Below are 15,136 nucleotides of genomic sequence, written 5' to 3' on the forward strand. Positions count from 1 at the left end.
TTGGGTTTCTCCATGACTTTCCCACTTAACTTGTTGAATATAATTTGCTGTGAGGAAGAGGAAGAGGAAAAGAAAAATCCAGCGGATTTTATATCCTTTTGGTCCTGAAATGATCAACAGTAAATTATTCTCTCTTAATGATACAAGGGTTGGTCGTATTCTCAACTCCTCGAAGGTAGAAGCATTGTGTTTACTTCTATTTCAATTCTTGTGTTTCTTGATATGGTAGCGGGGAACCATTTGATTCCTTCAAAGGTTGGCTTCTTCATGTGGCTTGCAATCATATGTATAAATTGGCCACCTCTGATAATCTGGGGGTGAATCATATTCAGGTATCTATATCTTGTAAATGTGTGATCTGGTAAATGAATTGGCTATTCAGCTGGTCATTTATTGTTTCTGTAACTCTCATTATCCGAGGTGGATTGCCTGATGGCAGGGTCTATGGAGTAGTTGATCATACACTAGTCGTTCTCCTTGTCAGGTTGCGGTGATGGCATGGGATGCTATCCTTGTTGTAATTGGTTAGGGTATCTTGAGGGAAAGGAACTGCCAGGATACTTGATCAAAAGGTTTTCAATGTCCCAATGTCAGAGCAAAGAATATTATGGGCTCTCTTGCAATTGGTCTTAATAGGCTGGAGATTTAGGATTTCAATCTAAGATATTTGTATGATGTGTGGGTTATTCTTGATATGATGTGGCTTCCTATCCATATCTGTCTTTGTCCAAGGTGACTACTTGCTAATGGTTCAGATGTTTCAAATATTGTCAAAGTGTCAAGAGTCATGGATTATGTTTAATTTTGAATCACTCAAATGGCACCTAATTTTTTCCAGGCCTTGCACCAAATTTCTCTCTTCATCAAGTTCTGGAGAACTTTTCAAATTTCAACTTTACTCAGAGTAGTAATGAACAAAAATAAAATCAGGATCTATCAACAAATTATAAACTGGATCCTTTCTAGGAGATTTGAATTTAGTGTCAACTGTATCTCATAAATTTTAGTGCACATTATTGAACTATTCAGATGCAAGGATAGGACATAATTAGTTGCTGAGGCTACATGTTTATGTAGACAATGAATTTTATATTCTTTTGTGATGGTTGAATAGCTTGACATTTCTCAGCTGGAGGATTATGAGCAAGTTGGAACTCTGCCGCATTGAGGAGGATCAATATAATGTTTATTACATCTAATAGACCAAATAGCTAATTTTCTATGAAGTTAAAACCTAATCAAATTTTGTTTTCCTGGATTAGAATCAAACAATTGTTCAGAATTCATGGAATTCATTAGGCTTGCCATAGTAGGATTTACTTGTGATCTGCTTTCACTTCAATGAATAACCGATTTCTCATTTTTATTCACAAGCTTATTTAATAAATTAGATTCTACACAGTCTATATATAAAAAAAGAGACGCTAAAGTCTAAAGAGAAAAAAGAGAAGGTTAAGTCTCTTTCTTTTGCCTGGTTAATCATCTTGGGCCACACCTTGACTTCCCCAAACATTTGGTACAACCGTACAAGTTATCCTGATGATTCAATCAAGGTTCGACCCGATTAAATCTCTTTATATTGAAGACTTTATTCTTTGAAGGGATAGAATAACTTGGTAGCTGAAGGTGATGCTTTCTTTGTAATAAGTGGATGGTTTCAAGAGGGAGTGGTATTAGGTGATATCCTCGTCTTACTTGGATGACAGGATCTTTTAGTGTTTTTTAAATTATTTTCATTACAATGGAGGATGCATGCAACTAATAGTTTGGCTGATGAATGAGCCAAATCTTTGTGTGGACTGATCTCATGTGTACTGGGAGCCTTATCCAGTTATGCAGTGTGCTTTCCTTTTTTTTTTTTTTTTGGTCTGTTAAGGCTTTGGGCCACTGTATCTTTTGTTGTACCATATCTTGCTTAGCTTTTGTCTCATCAAGTGTTGTTATTGATCGAAAAGAAAAAAAAAGATCTCATGCATGTGTTGTCTGCTCCTTTCAATATCTTCAACGTATTAGAGGGTGCCAACAGTAGACTGGGTGAACCAGGTAGAAGGGTATGGAGAAGGGAGAGCTCTGGGCATTTTCCCATGGAGCACCAATTTTCCGGCCCTGAAGGACAATCTCTTTTGAGAAAAACCTCTCCGGCACTTTGTTCATGCTGGTGGTGCATGGGTGAAGGGAGTTCTCTTAAGAATGTGGTCATGCAGTTTTTGTTGTGCTACCGTGTAGGATTGATATGTCGAACCATTTGATTTCTAAATGTGTTTCTGCCCACTGTGTGCATTCTATGAAAACAAGGAAAAAGTTTCTCATTTGCCTATGGGATGAGATCCTGATATATTCGACATGAATGTTGTCTTTCCAAAGGAAGTAGTGAGCTTATGTGTGATTTTCTGCGAATGCTTTCAATGCAAGATGGAGGAAAGATTGGAAGCTCATTCTGGTTCCCCTTTTCTTGGTTCCCATGGAAAGAAAGGAATCATGTGCATAAAAGAATGTATTACACTATTACTATCCTAATATATGTATTAAATTTTTTTTTTTTTGGTGTAATATATATATATATATATATATGGAAAAAAGAAAGGAATGCCAGCGGGTTACATTGGAATTAGGAATGCTAGCACTTGTTGCCCGTTGGATGAAACATAAGCAATCTCATCCGTTAATAGTCATTGTCTAACATAACCTTTCCACCACTGGTACTCTACAATCTCTCTTCTTCTACTTCTCTGCATTTGTCTATCTCCATCTCCGGCTCTTGCTCCGGCTCCGGCTCCGGCTCCGGCTCCGGCTCCGGCTCCGGCTCCGGCTCCGGCTCCGGCTCCGGCTTCCTCTCCCTCCCTTCGTCATCTTCTTCGCAGGATCACTGCAACCCACCTCCGCGTCTCGTTCTCCCTTTCCCGATCCCACCCCTATCATCGATACATTGGGGAAAGGACAAGGTTCAACTCTCCCTCTCTCTCCTCTTCATTCGCTATTTCGAGAAGATGAACCATGAATGTCAACAACAGAGGAAGCCAATGACTGATGACCGATGACCGATGACCGATGACCGATGAACTCCAGTTATCCTCCTGTTTGGCTTTGCTTCTCTTAATTTCTGCCAACTCTTATTTTTCCTTTTTTTCAGGATTTTAATTTTACTTATAGCTAAGGGTTTCTTTTGAGCGGATCTGTAAAATCTTAAGAAATATGTTGTGATGTTATCGTGGTTGCAGTGTTTCCTCTTTGTTACTTCGATTGATGGATGCTGTTGTTGTTGTTGTATAAATGAATCAGAGATAAGTTTCTTTCTCTTATCGTTATTTTCATCTCGGTTTTCTGAAAATTCATGCTTGGGAAATTGGAGTTTGGATGTGAAACTAGAGATGTTTGGATCTGCAGAGATTGGCTAGCCTTATACGGTTGTGTCTTCCTGTGGCTGGTTTTGTCTGTCTTTGCTTTTCAGATTCGACACAAACAGAGAAGGACGGAGGCGGTGGAATTGATTAATTTACAGTGTCTGCTAGTGTCAGAGGCCTCACCATCACAAACTAATCGGTTATTGGGTTTATGAAATTGAATTGGTTTTTATTGTATTTTGTTAGTTCCATTCCCACTTAATTCCAGAAGCCCAATTCATGTTTCAGAGGGGAAAAGGGGATTGCTTTATTGGACTGTTTGTCTTCTAATCTGAAGTTAATAAATAAGATTGAGAAATTGTTTTTATGCTTTTCTTGCTTATATCGAGTAAATGAAACGAATTTGCAGCCATTGAAGAACATTCTACAGGTGTTGAAGCTACCATAGAAAACTGAAGCTTTTTGTTTTAATGATCTCAAAATCAATTGGTGAAACTGAAACTTTCCCTGTTCTTGCTTGGATCTGTGGTGAAACTGATAACGTTAAATGTTGACATTCCTTTCCATGGTGATCATGGTGAGAGAGAGAGAGGGCCATTGAAAAGCAAAACAAAGCGGTCTGATACTCAAGCAGCAGCAGCACAACACAGTTGCAGGGCCGAGAGAGAAAAGGGGTAGCAGCGGTGAAGTGAGAGTTTGGATTTGTTACCTCCATCAAACGGTTATATTTAGGATGAACAAATCCTACGGCAAATATTCCGCTAGCATTCCTAATTCCATTACATCTCGCTAGCATTCCTAACCCTTTCCCTATATATATGTGTATGTGTGTGTGTGTGTGTGTGTGTTAATAATATGAGTAATGAAATGATAAGTATAGCATTGATGGAGACAGAAAAGATCATACATAGATGCCATTCATCAATTAAAGACTAGCCTTCAAAAAAATGTATTCTGTATAGGATTAGCATTGTTTGGCATTTTTTGTGTGCTTTGATGCCCTGTGAGTCTTTGTAGAGCTTTAGTTTTGAGATGTTCGCAGCTAGATTAGTTTTGTTCATTTCATTGAATGTTTTTCTCGAAATTTGATTCAGTCTTGAATATTCTATCTTTGATGATCGAGTTACTTTAAAATCTATCAGATGAAAATGTTTGTAATTGTTACTAAAATATTTGGAGAGCCAGCCAGGGTAGGAGAGTATAGGAACCTGTTTTTGGGCAAGCTTGTATAAGTAGATCCTTCCTGAAATGGAGGGGGAAGTGATGCAGTTCCAACAAGGGTTTACACAAGGAGAACCAAGACCAAGGTCGACCCAAGTGGCTGACTGGGTCGACCCAGATCTGGTCCAAGTCAGCCCACGGTTTGGGCTGCTGATGAGGTTACTAATTAGTTATTTAGTTTCTATTTTGAAGTCCTAAATTAGTTTCTAATTTCAAGTCATTGTTAGTTTCTAATTTTTGTCTAGACTAGTTTCTGTTTTCATTAGACTCTAATTTCCAGTTTTTAGTAGCTTCTTGTATTCAATATTTAGTAACTCAGATTTAGTAACTCTGAGTTACTATTACTTGTAAACCCTCCCTATCATTATAAATAAAGATGATGGCTCTTTTAATGAGCCACGATTTTGACAAAATACATGGCTGCTGCTGCTGCTTTGCTTTCTCTGCAAGAAAACTTCTGTGTGTCTGATCACAGTGATGGGTTGGTGTTCGATCCAACGACTCTTTGCGGCATGAAGTCCAAGAGGCCCTTCTCTTCTACTGTTCTTCTCAATTAATTTCAGTCCTATTTTCAAGGATTAAGGCTGCTGCAACCAGGTAAGTGTTTTCTTTGTTCTCTGCCCAGAATTTCTGCAAACACAGCATTCGGCCCCCACTGTTGGGATCAGTCCAGCCAGTGGTTTGCTCCCATCGATCCACTTTCTAGCTGATTCTGTTCAGCCAATAGTTAGATATTTAAAATCACCAGAATTTTGTCTTCTAGTGATCTGTACTAACCTGAACTGATATCGGTTGGTCTGGGTTGTTTGTCACTGCTGTTTTATGATATCAGTCATTGAATACAAGTTGTTTGCACTTATTTGTACTGATTTCAGCCCCTGGTTTGATCCTATCTGACTACTACTGGTCTGACTTACTTGCTACTGGTTTTCTGAGATCGTTATATACTGTTACTTCTATTTTCTGTTGGTCTGATTACAGTGGTTTGTGGGGTGTAATCTGGTTGTTCTCCAGTCTAAAAGTTCCTGCAGTTTTGGGACTGGTTTGGTTATCAAATCCATTATTACATTAGGAAGTAGATCCTTCCATCCAAATTGCTGTAATTTTACTGGATGTAGTAGTGCTAAGATGTGGTGTAAAAATATTTATTGCCTTGTAGGCGTTTGATTGTGTCCTGCACTTTGAATTGTTAATTGTTAATTTTTTTGGAGACCATAAAAGTACTAAAAGCTTTGTCAAGTCAGATATTTTCAAACTTTCACAAAAAGATTGAAGGGCATGGCTGGTCATAGGGGAGAAGTTTTGACTGATTTCATGAAGTTGTTCTACATTAGACTTCTTTGAAATTTGTTGTCATTGATTTTCAGTCCACACTACCGGGTAGCTCAGTAGGCTCACTGCAAACATTCTTTCAATTTCAGAAACATTGAGGTCCCTCTTCATCAAAACCCGATCTGCTTGAATAGATGCTGAAACAAAATCCAGTAGGTGACAAACCAGGACCAATAGAGAAAGAACAAGAGATAGTTGAACAAACGATAGATTCAGATGTTGTCTATTGTGGGAATTCCTTGATTATAACAAAATACAATTGTAGGCTAACTAGAAAATTTACTCCAAAGAGGAAACCAAATCATACAAAAGCAACCTAGTTTAACTTGGAATGGAAACAACTATACTAGGTTGGGACAGACCCCCAACTTGTGACTCATATCTCAACAGATGCAAAAATATATAAACATTGATTACTGAGTTGATTCTTTTGATCATCCAATTGAACAGCCTTTCCATGTCTCTAAAATGAAATTTGTTTCCCTTAGCTTATGTCTTTGAAGCTAAAGCCAGCTTGATGAATTCTACAAGGGAGCATTATTTATGCTGAAAGAAGATATAAGGAGCTAGTTGCTTAGTAGGGAGCTTTGTTTCGTTGAACATGCTGATTCAAGTAAGGCTTGATTTGTAAGCATACCTGAAAAAGAAGTTGTGCTTGAGTCGTTAGGAACCTTCTACCAGTTTCAGTCTCTTTTAATGGCTAGCACACCAAAAACAATTGTCTAGATTGACAATGAGTGGAGATGGGGTAAAAAACAAAGTAGTTTCTGACAGTGGGGAGGATGCACAATCTCATGTTTTTGAGATGACAGGATCTGCAGATGCTAAAATATGATGTTTTTGTTGGTGTTTGATGTCTTGTATTTCGTCGCAGTTTAATCCAGGGAGTACTGGTGCAGCACCTAGACAGCCAAGACGGCGGTCCCGCTAGCCGGTTAGCGGGCCGTGGGGGTTGCAAGGGGGGCAGGAGGCCCCCCTGCATAGCAGGGGGTGTAGGGGAGCGCAGCCCCCCGCTCGAATTTTTTATTTGAGGGCAATTGTAATCTAATCCGGATTAGGGTGGCAATTGTAGTTTAATCCGGATTAGGGTTTTTTCTCGCAATATATTTGTAGCGAGGGTTTCTTTCTCGGTAATGCAAGCAATACTGAGAGGTGTGAGATACTGAGAGGTGTGAGGACGAGCGCTGTAACCCTATTCTCCATTGATAGTGAAGCAGGATCTCATCTCACCGGGGACGTAGGCAACCTTGCCGAACCTCGTAAAATCCGTGTGCATTGTTTGTTTTGTTTTTCCATTATCTTCTGCATCGTTTTAGGGTTGCGTTTCTACAGTTTTTTTGCTAAACTGTGCCCATCTGAAAGCTTCGTCCAAAGATTGTAAAGTAACCACGAACAAAAGAATTGGGGGTGGGGGTGGGGTTGGATGTCTTGCCATCCACCATCTGATTGGAATCCTCAATCGTCACAGCATTTAGGAAATCTGTGCATGCATTTTTTTCTATACTCACTACTGAAAAAGAAAAATTACAATACCAATTGCATCGAGTCTCAGAATATTTATTGTAGAAATACTTTCATTCTCTGTCTCAGTGCCATAACCTGCTGAATCCATCTTTATATGAGAACATTCTTATACAGACTTGTGATATATTATTCCGAATGTTTTCTACATCTTTACACAAAGAAATGGATCATTTAATTAGTAACTGATTAATGGGGGAAAAAAGAAAACATTCACTAGCTTATGTTTATGAGATGACAGTATCTGAGATGCTAAAATATGATTTATTGCTACTTACTGTGCCCATCTGAAAATTTTCGTCCAAAGATTGTAAAGGAAACACCAACAAAAGAATTTGGGGGTGGATTTCTTGCTATCCACCATCTGATTGGAATACTCAATCCTCACAGCATTTAGAAAATATGTGCATGTATTTTTTCTGTACTCATTACTGAAGAAAAAGAAAACAAAGAAATAAATGAATAAATTAAATTTACAATACCAGTTGCATCGAGTCTCAGAATATTTATTGTAGAAATACTTTCATTCTCCTTCTGGGTGTCATAACCTGCTGCATCTGTCTTCTTATGAGAATGTTCTTGTGCAGGGTTGTGACATATTACTCCGAATGTACTCTCCATCCTACACAAAGAAATGGATATCATTTAATTAGTAACTGATTAACGAGGGAAAAAAAAAAACTGAAGTAAAATGGTTAGATTAGAATGTGGTATAAAAATGTAAGGATTACTCACATAACGCTCACCAGAAAAGCAGTCCGGAATAATTGCTGCGGTATTCACAGTACTAACTCGTTGAGCAACAACAGAGGAGGACCTGCTTCATCATTGTCGAGAGCATGTTTATTATACTTATCTCATTAGTCCTCTCCTCTCCTCTCCCTCTGCGTCCCCGGTTTCATTAATCCTTTCGTCACCCTCTGCATTCTCCGTTTCAGTAGTCCTCTCTTCTTGCTCAGGAACAACAGTACTAATGGATTGATTGTAAAACATCTCCAAGTTAGGCTCCTCTTTTATTAGGAAGAGATTCAGATCTGTCACAGAGAAACAGAACCCAGGATCATCAGCATCATGAGGAAGATCTTCTAGATTTATTTCAAATTATCTCTATTGTATCTCCGCCTTCCAACTGAAACCCGAACCAATCAAAACCATTGGGTATTGGACTGAAAATAAAATTCAGAGTTATATTTACTCCTACTGCAACCTCCACTAGTCCGCCAGGTATTGGACCGAAATCGCTGAATCTCATAGAAACGAGCATAAGTAACCTGCTAATACAGATCTCATCACCATCCGGAATCAGGTATTTACGAAATAGACCTTCATCTCTCTCTTGCAAACATATCCAAATTTGTCTCCGACCATTATTTTTTCCCGGTACACATGTTCCCTCATATGAGTTCATGAAATTCTCTGCACATATGTATGGATAATCCAGACTCCCCCGTAAGAAGATAGGAGAGGAAAGTACTTGTCGATCATCAATCTGAGAAAACCATAATTAGAAGGTTTTTGGCATTTGCTAGTTAGAGTTCAAGAAGGTAACGGGCATATATAGATAGATAAAACTTAAAAGGATCCTCCTCACCTCTTCATCGTAAAAACGAAAAGAAGAAGGAAAAAAAATTAAAGACCTCACCTGGCCAGCCGTCAGCGATGAATAATGAACACAAATTGGACGCTTCGGTTCCAGCACACTGAACTCACCGTAACTTGTCCTCACGACGCCTCTTATAAACTTCTCCTCCTTTATGCACAAATGTTGAAGGCACAATAAATCCAACCTTTTCATGTTATGCATGTCTGCCAAGCCGTCCATTGATCTTCTTGAGTCTACCGATTGTTGGCAAACAACACGAAATTCAATTAAAGTAGAGGGTAGCTTTGGCATATGTTGCAGCTTGCTATGTTCATTCAAGAGAATGTAACGCAAAGACGACATATTTTCCATTGACCTTGACGGAACCACTAGCTCATAGCAGTGTGAAAGATCCAATACCTCCAGCTTTTTTAACTCTCCAATACTGTCCAGCAGTGCTTTAATTCCTATTGTGTCCAGGAAAAGCTCAACCAAACATTCCTTTAGATCACCAATGGACTTGGGCAAATTTTCGAGTGAATAGCAATGATTGAGAATAAGCTTATGGAGAGAACTCAACCCACATATACTGTTTGGGAGTTTCCCAAGACAATGCTTTCAAGTAAACGAGTTTCTGGAGCTGCCCAATGGATTTAAATCGATTTTTATTACATTTTTACCTTTAGATTGTACAAGTGAATCGGTCAAAGACCAATTATCAACTCGATCCTAGTGATTTCAAGCCCGGATCAAGCCCTTCTAATTCTTGTATAGTGTTTGATCCACCTTTGGACTCCATTTAATCTCTTTCCTCCTTTAATTGGTTTTTATTTTCAGCGGAATTCGAATTCATGTGTAAATCAAACACCGTACAAGAATCATTCTCCTATGATAACTTGAACCGGACTCAGTGATTTCGTCCATCCTAATTCGGTTTTTGTAATTACCACCTTATTTATATCAGACACTAATGAGGACATTAAAAAGAAGAAGAAGAAGAAAGAAAGAAGCACAAGCAGCAGCGGCACGGTTAGAGATTAGAATGAAAATGCAAGGCCTCATATAACTCTCACCAGATAATTAATGAAGATCCTCATGGTAGTCCTCGCTACAGTATTCACCCTGATCAGTAAGTCTCCTCTTCTTGTTCGGAGCAACAGTAGTACTGGATGGATTATTGTAGAACATCTTCAAGTTAGGCTCCTCATCCTCTTTCATTAGGAAGAGGTTCAGCTCTGTCACAGTGCAACGGATCCCTCGTTCACGGCCATATTCATCAGCAGGATCATGATATTGATCTACCTCTAATATCTCAATGGTATCCCCACCTTCCAGCTGAAACCCGAACCAATCAAACCCTTTGAATCTGTGAACGCATTCTATATTTAAATAATCAAACCGTCTGAATTTGGGAACGCCATGTATGTCTCGATTTATGAATTCAACGTCCTCAAATCTCAGCCTACTACTTTCACAATAGCTTATTTTTTGGTCTTTGTGGCCATGAATACGAGCTTTAAATTCCAGAGTTGTCTTTACTCGTAGTGCACCCTTCACTTGTCTGGCAAATATTGGATCAAATCCGCTCACTCTCATAGAAACGTGCATAACTAACCTCCTCCTACAGATCTCATCATCATCATCATCATCATCATCATCATCAATCACATATTTACGAAACAAACCTTCATCTCTCTGATCTTGCAAACCTATCCAAATTTGTCTCAGACCTTCATTGTTAGCCCGCAGACATTCTCCCTCTACGAGGAAAGGAGAGGACTGGACCTGTCAATTTGAGAAACTATAATTAGAAGCTTTTATAGTTTCTTACAAATTCAAAAAAGAAATTAATAATAATAATTTTTTATTTTTCAGCTATATATTTGCAGTTGTTAATTGGGTTCCAAGAAGGTAGATATAGATAGATAGATGATAAAAGACCTCACCTGGCTGTGCGTTAGCCACCGATAATGAACACATATATGATTCACCACTCCAAACGACAGTTCCCGCATACCAAATCCAAGCTTACGGAATTCAATGTAACTTGTCCTCACAACGCCTCTTATAAACTGTTCCTCTTTTCCGCACAAAGTTTTAAGGCACAATAACTCCAACCTTTTCAAATTGTACATATTGTCAACGGCTGATGAGTATGCTTCCACAAATTCGCAAAGACGAAGTTCAACTAAAGTAGAGGGCAGGTTAGGTATGTTTCGAAGCTTGGCACGTCCACCACTTAGGTGAATGAAACGCAAAGATGTCATATTTTCGAATGACCTTGACAGATCCAATAGCTCAAAGCATTGTGAAAGATCCAATACATCCAACTTCTTTAACAGTCCAAAACTATCAGGCAATGCTTCAATTCCTGTATAGTCCAAGAAAAGCTCAACCAATGATTCTTTCAAATCACCAATGGACTCGGGCAACTCTCTAAGTGAGGAGCAATGACTGAGAATAAGCTTCTGGAGAGAACTCAACCTACAGATAGTATCTGGGAGTTTCTTAAGAGAAGGGCAAAAGGCCAAGTTCAAGTAAACGAGCTGTTGGAGCTGCCCTAATGATTCATGTAAATTAAACAAAGAACGGCAATTATTAAGATACAACTTCTCTAATTGAGGAAATCCTGAGAAGTCCAGAGACTCGGACATATTCTGACAATAGCTGAGTTTAAGAACTTTCAACCGTTGAAATAGCTGTCAAAACAAGAGATGATATAAAATTTAATGACTAATAATTTTCGGTTATAAATGAAAGAGAAGAAAGACAAATACTGCAAACCTTATTTTCAAGCCAATCACTCCAAGCTAGTTTAAAACAGCCATGACTTAAGTCGAGCATAACTATTTCTTCATGATAAAAATTGGAAGGTAGTTTTTCCAATGGACAATAACACCAACCCAGCCATCTTAATGTAGGAGGAAGACACTGAAAGTTCCCCTCCAAGGTGGCATCATCAACTCGTAGTAATCTTAGATTGGGCATCTTCTGAAAAATTTTGGTATCGTAGTTCAAGTTCAAGTTACGGGGGAGATCTCCATCCATTTTGTTTCTCTGCAATAGAAAAAACACTTCAAGTAAATAGATATTGATAGACAAAAAAAAATATGTAGAAGCTTTCTCAATGCACTCCGTACTTGCTATGTTTGGCCTTAATGCACTTTATTTCAATATCTATAACAATAAGAAAAAAAAAATGTTTTAAGGTTGGCCTAAATATGGAATGAAGCTAAAGCGGATACCTTCAACCATTTCATTCCCCTATATTAGGAAAGTTGTCTAAGTAAACAGATATTTGATAAGAAATAAAAATATAGAGGCCTTGTCATTATACTCCATACTTATTGTATTTGGTCTTAATGTAGTTTATTTTAACATCTATTCTTAAAGAAAATCTAATTGTCATCAAAGTGGGTGAAAAGAAGTTATAACCCTTTTTTTTTTTTTCACTTTTTTTTTTTTTTTTTTTTTTTTTTTTTTTCACTTTTTAGTATAATTTCTTATTTTTTAAAAAAGATAAAATTTTATTATTTAACATGTGTAGTTGTGTACTTGAAAAGTGTGTAATGAAAAAATGTTTAACTTGTTTTTAAAATGTGAAAATATTTTTTTATTGCTAATACAAAGAACTTTTGAGAATAAGACGATGAGCAAGCAAAAGAATTTTACAACTTCTCAATTACCACTTTGATTAAAATAAGATGCGTGTCTATTTAATATTAGAATGACATGCTTAGCTAGAGTAAGAGTAGGAAAAAATAACAAAATAAAATAAGAATAAAAATAAAACAAAACATATTCATGTAATTAGCTCTTACCTTATCACCATTTAATACTTTCATGATATTGTCACCAGACCATATCCTACTATAATTACAAAGTTCTGTAGGGCTTCGGTTGTTGGCAATTCGCCTTCCCATGTCACGGATCTGATCGTGCATCAACAAGACTTTTGATTTACTCATATACTTGCCACTATGTATTTCCCGCTCACTAATCTTTAAGAGAGATTTTCTCTTGAGAACTGCTAAATGGTATTTCGGTTCAAAGCCACAAGCTTCCCATAGGGAAATTACGTATTCTTCCTCATATCCTATAAAACAACATGCAACATCAAGAAACATGGTTTTCTCAATATCATCTTGCAGACTATCATAGCTTATCTTTAGTTTTCCATAGACATCATTATGAAGAACTTGTTTCAACATCCGATACATGCTTTTCCATACTTCTTTATCTCTTTCCATAGATAAATCAGAACCCAAAACCTCCAAGGCTAAGGGCAACCCTCCTGTAGTGTGTACTATATCAATTGAAAGTTGTATATAACCATCAAGAGGTTGGTCAGAATCAAAAGCATAAGAACTAAAGAGTTGAAGGCTTCATTCATATCCAACTCTTCAGGCTCATATACTTTTCTATTATTTTGAGGAATTCTACCAAGAATGCTCTGATCTCTAGTTGTTATAATTATCCAACTTCCAGGACCAAACCAATTAATATCACCAGCCAATGCATCTAATTGGGTATGATGGCCCACATCATCCAGAATGAGAAGAATTTTTATCTCCCTAAGTCTTTCTTTTATCAATCTTGATCCCTCCTTAGGATTGCATATTTTTATGTCCTCCCCACAGACACTATAAAGAAGTTTCTCTTGCAAAAATCCAATACCATTGGGTTGTGATGCTTTCTCTCTAATGTCATCTAGAAAACAACTCCGGCTAAAGTTTTTAAAGATGTGGTTGTAAACGGTTGTCGCAATGGTTGTCTTCCCAATGCCACCTAAACCACATATCCCTAGAAACTGAACATCTTTAGGATTGGTATTTGATAGTATGGATAATATAGATTGGACACGGGTTTCTAATCCAACAGGGTGTTTGACATCAATCAAGGGGACTTTATTCAGTCGAATCCAGACACTTTGAACAACTTTCTCCACTAGCTCTGATTGATCAGCCCTGCAATTAATTCATCGAAAAAGAAAGAAGTCACAGCAAATTGGAAGTGAAACTCAAATTCTAAAAGAAAAGATGAATTGGATAAAGTTTATGAGGGAAGAAATTAAGCTTATTATTAAGTTATAGTTCCCAAAACTCTTATCACATTCATAGAAACTTGACACATAAGAAAGACTATAAGATATATAGATATCAAATATAAAAACAAGTAACTTCGAGGGACAAAGACATACCCATCTTCAAGAACCCATCCACTCTTATCACCTACTGCTCGCAAAGCATCCTTCCATCTCAACAGAGTTTCGGTGGTCTCCTTGGCATATTTCTTAAGTGAAATTTCAAAACTTCCACTCTGATTCTTAACATCTGATGTCTTAACTTTGAAGAAAATGGGAAAAATGACTTGACTGTTGACTCTATGACACTCGAGCATCTGAACGAGCTCTAAGAGACACCATTTGCTTTCTGCGTATCTTTCACTGAGGACGGCAATCGAGAGCTTAGATCCTCTAATTGCTCCGAGAAGCTCCAACCCAATATCTTCTCCTTTCCAAAGATGTTTGCTGTCCATGAAAACATGGATTCCACGATCCTTGAGAGCCCTGTAAAGGTGGCCAACGAAGGTATTGCGAGTGTCTTCGCCTCTGAAGTTGATAAACACATCATAACTTGAACTTGAACTTGAAGAAGATCCAGATCCAGATCCAACCTTTGGCTTCATGAAGATTGCACTAAAAAAGGCTCTCTATTCGCCTACAAATTGGCTAAACCTTGGTTGAAAAAGGACAGGTGATTAACGGAGAAGTCGGTGGTTCCGTTCATACTTCTTTAGACACAGAGAAGGAAAGTCGAGCTGCGTGCAGCGTACCTTCCCGGAAACTTGATGCTCTCTCTCTCTCTCTCTCTCTCTCTCTCTCTCTTCCAGCTCCGTAGTCCATACGCAGTTAGATGACTTTGTGGGTGGGAACGTTCAGCGGAAAGAAAGCGCTAAAGTAGAGGGCAGATCCAATAGTTCAAAGCATTGTGAAAGATCCAATACATCCAACTTCTTTAACAGTCCAAAACCATCAGGCTGTGCTTCAATTGTCTTACCTTGATTGAAAAAGGTGGCTCTCTTTCCTACCTAAAACAGAGAAGAGGGTGAGCTGATGGGTTTTCTCCCTCACACCACC

At 38.0% G+C, this 15,136-nt stretch overlaps 2 protein-coding genes across 7 annotated transcripts; both read right to left on the minus strand.

Annotated features, from left to right (window-relative positions):
- Positions 1–6,153: 6,153 nt before the first annotated feature.
- On the minus strand, positions 6,154–14,335 carry LOC122059382 (disease resistance protein RUN1-like). 6 transcript variants are annotated; one of them, XM_042622168.1, is made up of 8 exons: positions 14,198–14,335; positions 12,819–13,964; positions 11,782–12,054; positions 10,944–11,696; positions 10,071–10,782; positions 8,151–9,464; positions 7,428–8,037; positions 6,154–6,531 (listed from the first exon to the last, which is right to left on the minus strand). In XM_042622168.1, exons 2-5 carry the CDS (start codon positions 13,245–13,247, stop codon positions 10,078–10,080), a joined length of 2,160 nt encoding a protein of 719 aa, XP_042478102.1. In that variant the 5' UTR covers positions 13,248–13,964; positions 14,198–14,335; the 3' UTR covers positions 6,154–6,531; positions 7,428–8,037; positions 8,151–9,464; positions 10,071–10,077. The 6 variants fall into 6 exon arrangements, with proteins under 6 accessions (XP_042478102.1, XP_042478111.1, XP_042478087.1 ...); XM_042622177.1 differs by having other exon boundaries at positions 8,151–8,449; positions 9,058–10,782; XM_042622153.1 differs by having other exon boundaries at positions 8,151–8,904; positions 9,058–10,782.
- LOC122094324 (disease resistance protein Roq1-like) lies at positions 13,304–14,685 on the minus strand. The gene is made up of 2 exons (XM_042665095.1): positions 14,198–14,685; positions 13,304–13,964 (listed from the first exon to the last, which is right to left on the minus strand). The coding sequence occupies exons 1-2, from the start codon at positions 14,683–14,685 to the stop codon at positions 13,304–13,306; spliced, it is 1,149 nt and encodes a 382-aa protein (XP_042521029.1).
- Between the last annotated feature and the right edge of the window lie 451 nt (positions 14,686–15,136).

The sequence above is a fragment of the Macadamia integrifolia genome, chromosome 2 (genome assembly GCF_013358625.1).
Source record: "Macadamia integrifolia cultivar HAES 741 chromosome 2, SCU_Mint_v3, whole genome shotgun sequence".
In the NCBI taxonomy this organism is placed as follows: Eukaryota; Viridiplantae; Streptophyta; class Magnoliopsida; order Proteales; family Proteaceae; genus Macadamia; species Macadamia integrifolia.

What these genes read in the sequence shown, in the direction of transcription:
- LOC122059382 (XM_042622168.1), bottom strand. Translation starts at nt 13,247, where the DNA reads ATGGAAAGAGATAAAGAAGTATGGAAAAGCATGTATCGGATGTTGAAA. An exon ending in AAGTATTAAATGGTGATAAG is followed by an intron (nt 12,055 to 12,818) that starts GTAAGAGCTAAT and finishes TTTCTATTGCAG; the next exon opens with AGAAACAAAATGGATGGAGA. An exon ending in GGTGGCTAACGCACAGCCAG is followed by an intron (nt 10,783 to 10,943) that starts GTGAGGTCTTTT and finishes TCAAATTGACAG; the next exon opens with GTCCAGTCCTCTCCTTTCCT.
- LOC122094324 (XM_042665095.1), bottom strand. Translation starts at nt 14,685, where the DNA reads ATGAAGCCAAAGGTTGGATCTGGATCTGGATCTTCTTCAAGTTCAAGT. An exon ending in GGATGGGTTCTTGAAGATGG is followed by an intron (nt 13,965 to 14,197) that starts GTATGTCTTTGT and finishes AATTAATTGCAG; the next exon opens with GGCTGATCAATCAGAGCTAG.